A 6,000-nucleotide genomic window follows, 5' to 3' on the forward strand; every position below is an offset into this window, starting at 1 on the left:
AATGCAACAGAGGAATAGAATTAAAAAGCAAGGAAACTGATATCATTTCCATAGCAGTTTTAGACTGCACTTGAGACAATTTTGAGATTATAAAGACATTCTAATTTTACTTTTTGTATTTTCTACAACGAGGACATGAGAATGGAGGGATTGCAGTAGTCAGGAAAGATTGACCAGGAGGAGCCTCATTCTTCTAGAAAAGAGAAAAGAAGGATGACCTGATGGAGACCTTTTTTTTAAATGATGGGGAATTTTGATAATCTGGAGGTAGAGAAAATATTTTGACTTTGTGGGGGTGGGTAAGCCAGAACTTGAGGCCATCAACATCACAGTCCCTAATAAATCCATTCGGGAATTCTGGAGAGCAGGTGAGGTGAATGTGAAACTAGTTCGCACAGAGAGTGGTTGAAGTGAACAGAATTGATACATTGAAGGGGGGGAAGCTGGTTATGTATAAGGGAGAGAGGAATAGGAGGATTTACTGATTGGAGAAATGAGTGGGTGGGAAGAGGCTTGTGGAGCAGAAACACCAGATTGTGCTGATTGGCCTGTTTCTGTGCTGTAGTTTCATTGCAACAGTTACATATATCAAACTGCATAAGCAAAGTTTCAGCTGTTTAAGTGCATCAACTTATTTAAATTGTTTGTTATGCTAGTGTATTTTCCATTCACCATTATTCATCTGTGTTGACAGGGGAAGGAAATTGGTGCTTTCAGTCAACTTACTACAGATAAATAAGTCTTCCACCTCCTTATTCTCAGTCTGGACCGAGTATCCATCACTGAAAGCTAAGCTGGAGAGTCATTAGGTTTTCCCAGTCTGAGCGCAGACATACCATTGCTTCAGAAGACTCTCTTGATGGTCTTTGATGTGGCCCAGGGACACTGAATCACCCACTCATCATATCAGTAGGCATTAGGAAGTGGCAGCCCTGCCAGCAGTGTCCCAGCTATAGTAACAAGAGGAAGCCATTCAGCCCTGAAGCCTTTTCCAACATTTCATTTAAATCATGGCAAATCTGTGCCATGGATCCAAGGTGAATGGATAGAGTTGTTGTCTTGATCCCTTTAGCCAACAGAACTGTAACCATCTCACATTTGAAATGTGCATCTGCCCCCAATATGACCAGGCCACCAACTTTATGATCTGTCTAGAGACCAAAGCAACAAATTCCATGGATTTACCAAGAGGATGAAGGCATAATTTGTGATTTTGAACAAACAAGACTTTACAAGTTAGAGAATGATTGTAGATTCTATACTTCTCTAACTTTATTTTCAATGTCCAGAATTAACATGCGAAAATGGTAATCTCAAATGGGTAATATAGGTGTCCAGCATGGAAGCAACCCTTTGATCCAACTCAACCATGCCAGCCAAGTTATGATCTACCCCTCCATCTCCTGATTCATTAATATAGTAAAATAGCCCACCTTGCACATCAAATAATAAATGTAATCAAGACCAATGCCACAACAACATTCCCTGTCCCACTTCCAGACATTAATGGCATCAAATCTCATTAAATTTCAAGGGATTACAATTTTCTCTTTTATCTGCCTTGAAACCCCCTTTCAAAAACTAAGTTCTGCTGTGGTCAGCTGCTGTCCTTTCTTGGGTCCATGCATACCTGGACTCTGAAACATGTAATTGAGTACTTATCCAGAGTCACAGTTCCAGCTTTTGCCAGGCCAGATCTTGTGTTTCTTCATGCATTGTCCTCTTGCTCACCTGTATCAAACAAACACTGCTTATGGCTTTTCAACCTCCACTCCAGCTGTACTAACCCATTCAGGTATCCGATCTCTTGTGGGCTTAGCCCTGACTGCAACACCTAACTGATTAATAACTGCTAGAACTTTGGCCAGAGCTCTAACAGCACAGCATTATCAAGCTGTTCTTGCAACTTGACTCACTAGTCTGTATAGTTCAATTGCCTTCTCTGCAGTATAGCTTAAAAAAATCATCACTTCTAACATTGGATCTATTCAGTATCTTAGACTTTCTGATCTTTAGTATCTGCATCTCTAATCTTTTGAACTGTTGAATGTAAATCTTGCAATGGGCCCCTCTTCTGATGCTGGGCAGAATTGAATGTTAATGTTGCTATCTAACAAAATTTAGAAATGCCTGTTCCATAAATGGCTGGCTTGCTCTGCATACTAAATAAATATAGGTTCCCTCACACCACCTACAACTCTGGTTTCAACAGTGTTTTAATGGGATAATGTTCTAGGTTTCCACATCCTCTGCCCAGTAAGAAAATGCATCCTGAAGTTGTTTCAGTTTTGGACCCCACCTCCAGACAAAATAGCCCCACTTGTCAAATCCTTTCATCCAATTAGTGTGTTTAAAATGATTAAAGTATACAGATTTAACCTGTGCGACTCCTTTTTATAATTACACCAATGTAGGTTTACCAGAGAAACAGATCAAAATGGCAGCTCATCACCACCATCTCTGACCATTGGAGATTGGGAATAAACAGTGACCTGCCAGTAGTGCTGTCACATTTCATGAAAGTATTTGTTTTTGTAAAAAAAAAAGCTGTACTCACAATTGTAAGATTAAGTTCCTTTATAATTTTTCTGAATCTGTTTTCCTCTGTCTCCTCCAAGGTTGATGCCTTCCTAGCTGAGGTAGGCAGACCTAGAACTGAACTCAGCTGGAGATTAACTAGAACTTTTGAAGGACAGGGAATCATATTTACATAGCCAGCTTTAAAATAAGAATGTGGAAGCTAGTGAGAATATTTGGGTGGTTGGTGCAATTGGAAATTATCTGCTGGAGAATAGCAACAGTTCTTCAGAAATGTCCTGTCAATCAGATATGATTTAGTTACAGCTTGAATGATCTGTCTTTTTCCCCTCTTTTTCAGCATCCAACGGTCCTTCTGTCTTAGAGAAAAAGGAAAGCAGCAAGGACGGAGTGAATTTGGAAAAGAAAGAAAAGACCGGGGAAATAATATGCATAGATGACTGACCCCTCCAACCCCATTCTTGCTTGTCCCTGCCCTCCATACTGGTTATGTTTATATTTTGTTTTGAGAGGAAACCCAGGCTGATGTGGTTGTTTGTGTGTTTAATGCCCCAGAAGGTGTGTGTGTGAATGGGAGGGTTTATAACTTAAGATCTCTTCAACACTCCAATTGCTCACCCCTCAACCTCCCAGAGGATGCCATGGTTTGGATTCTGAAATTGGTGGGAACATCACTTGTGTTGATGTGCATTGGTGATCTTGGCTCACAGTAGTTTTAGATATTGATGCAAGGCATCACCCTTTTTTATTTTCTACTCTTCCTCTCCCTCTCTATTGTCATTTAGGAATTCTGAGAGTGGATGAGCAGGCAAGACTTTAGCTCCAAGTGTCGCCCCTAATGCTGGAAGACATGTTATTTGAGCACAGTAGCAATCATGCTCCTGCCTCAATTTATTAATGAGGACATGTTTAGGCTTTGAGGCTCAACTGAGTTACCGCAAAAACAACAAATTGAAATTAACTCTTATAATTCGGCTCCAATAACTAGGACCTGCAGCAGAAATATCACCCAGTAAAATATTAAGTGAGAGTTCAGAAATTGTGTGGTGGAATTGTGGCCCTGCAAATGATTTACTGGGCTCTGCAGCACTCGAAAGCCTCCTTGAGACATGTTGTAGGTCGTGTGTTTGATGTGAGAAAAGAGGGACTGGGTCATTCTTGTGACATTGTATGATACAGTAGCTTTTAAAAGGTGTTGCACCTCTTGATCCTTGTGGGCTGACACCTTATCACTACCAAAACAACCCATTTTCATCAGATACTAAAGAGCTGTATTGTGTAATTGTATGGTTTGATTTCATTCCTAGATCTCCGCAGGCACACGTTTCCAAAATAGTCTTTCCAGTTTGATTGCTCTATGGTAGACATTTTGGAAGCAAGGCACCAAACCACCTGCAGTCCCAATGTGTAGCTAAGTGTTAATTTATTTATTTGCTCCCCTGAAAGGAGTGTCCGTAGAGCTGCTTAGAGGAAGGGTGGGTTCTGGGTATTAAAAAGAGCCTAGCTACTGGGAAATTGGCATACTGCTAAATTTTCTTCCCCGTTGCCCGAATGTTTTGTTCATACATCAAGTGTTCTATATTGTTTTCTCTTAAATATTTTGAAAATAACCTGGAGAAATTGGAGTTTAAAATGGAGAACACTTCGAATGCACAAAAGGGAAGTCAGCATTGTGAAAGGAGGAATTATAACATTTTCCAGTAAAGTTTTCATTGCAGTGAACCTGGCCAAGTTATTGAGCTCTACTTGCTCTTTCCCATACTGACTGACTTTAATGCTTAACATACTCTTTTGAACATAAAAAGCAGCATAGAATTTTTTTTTTGCTGAAATCTCTGCAGCCTCTTCTTGTAATCTGTCCCTTGCTATGAACTGTGTCTCATCTCAGCTTTGCACAGTGAGGAGGTTGGAGTAGATGTGCTCAGGAATAAGGGGTAAATGTGTTTGAAAGGAACAAAAATGCCCAGCTCTTAAGTGAACCATCCTGCTTTTCCTGTATCCCTTGTGCAGATCAAGCAGAAGCACAAATTTATTTATCACGTCAAAAGTGCATCCCAGTACTTTATAAAAAGGAAATACCTTCATGCTTAAATAGGATACGACTTCTCTGACCCCCGCCCCCCCCAAAAAAAATTACTGCCCCTTTGGGATAGGTGGATGTACTCATTGTTCATGTTTCCTGCTCTCTGCTTGGCTTTTAGAGTGTAAGCCTGTCTCCATCCCTGGTATGTGACATTGCTACATGGCAGGACATTTTTCCAGCACTCCATCCCTGAGCTTATGGTCCCTTCCAGTTGGTTAGCTGATTCATATGTTGTGGGATAAGGGATGATGGGAATGGGGGATCGGAAGAGATGTTTACCCCAACAGAAGTGGAGAAGCTTTAGGGTGGGAGAAGCACAAACTGATGTACCATCTGCTTTGAGCAGGGATCTTATGTTCATTGAGCCTCAGGCTCTGTAACTGTGAAAATCTGTGATATGACATCCCATCCCACCTCAACCAGCTCAGCGCCAGTGGCAAGCAGGTGTAGGGGCAAAAACCGCTTCAGAAAGGAAATTTAAATGTATACTTTAAATTATGTCTGCGTAATAATCTGTTGCAGCTGACATCTATTATTACTTAATATCCTTTGTTTTAAAAGAATATTTTGAAGAATTTTTCATTAAAGTTTTTTTGTTACATGTTTGATATTGCCACTGTTGTATGTTCCTGAATTGTCAGTAGCCATGTGGTCCTTGCATTGATCAGGTATGTGCTTTATTCCCCTCCACCCCATTGGCCAGTGAGTTGCATAGGGCTCAAAGGGTAAAACTGTAGGCAAGACATAGCATGCAGTTAATAGATATCTGTCTCCATCTTGGACTACCTCCAAACATTTGGTTACTTATGATAGCAAAATGGGTGGCAATTCTTTTGTACATAACAAGATGACACTCCAGAGACTCCTGAACAACATTGCTGAAGGGGATGGAGTTACGGAATGTTGCTGTGCCAGAGGTGCCATTTTTTTTTTGATGAAATTAAACCATTTGCCCCTTAAGTGGATATAAAAGGTGTCATGGTAACTCTTTCTTTCAAAGCAGAACAAGGGAGCTCTCCCTGGAGAGACTGGAAAGTGTTTGAAAGTATCCTGTGTTATGATACCTGGTATGAAAATAAATATGCTTTCTTTACAGTTGCTGGTCGAAGAGTCTAGTCTGATGGTGGGCGGGGCAGTTAATTGCACAATGTTATACCAGCACCAGCCGCTTTGTACTTTTTTTATTCCTTTCACTTCTCAGGCTGAATTCTGAGCACCACTTCCTGTTTTTCTGTCAAGTTTTTTTTACTAACTGAGAGATTTGGTTTTGATGAGACTCATTCAGCTCCTCTGTGAAACCCAGGAAGTGGAAGAGATCAGTCAGGCCGTTCTACCTGTTTCACTATTCGGGTAGACCGTGGCTGATCTGTACCTTTTTT

At 40.7% G+C, this 6,000-nt stretch overlaps 1 protein-coding gene across 6 annotated transcripts in view; it reads left to right on the forward strand.

The window, feature by feature from the left end:
* chd3 (chromodomain helicase DNA binding protein 3) overlaps positions 1–5,719 on the forward strand; it is a 111,178-nt gene extending 105,459 nt beyond the window's left edge. For all 6 annotated transcript variants that reach the window (XM_060854718.1, XM_060854719.1, XM_060854722.1 and 3 more), the window contains one exon: positions 2,879–5,719. In XM_060854718.1, the coding sequence (XP_060710701.1) occupies positions 2,879–2,978 (100 nt within the window). In that variant the 3' untranslated portion in view covers positions 2,979–5,719. The remainder of the gene's footprint in view (positions 1–2,878) is intronic.
* Positions 5,720–6,000: the final 281 nt, after the last annotated feature.

The sequence above is a fragment of the Hemiscyllium ocellatum genome, chromosome 44 (genome assembly GCF_020745735.1).
Source record: "Hemiscyllium ocellatum isolate sHemOce1 chromosome 44, sHemOce1.pat.X.cur, whole genome shotgun sequence".
In the NCBI taxonomy this organism is placed as follows: Eukaryota; Metazoa; Chordata; class Chondrichthyes; order Orectolobiformes; family Hemiscylliidae; genus Hemiscyllium; species Hemiscyllium ocellatum.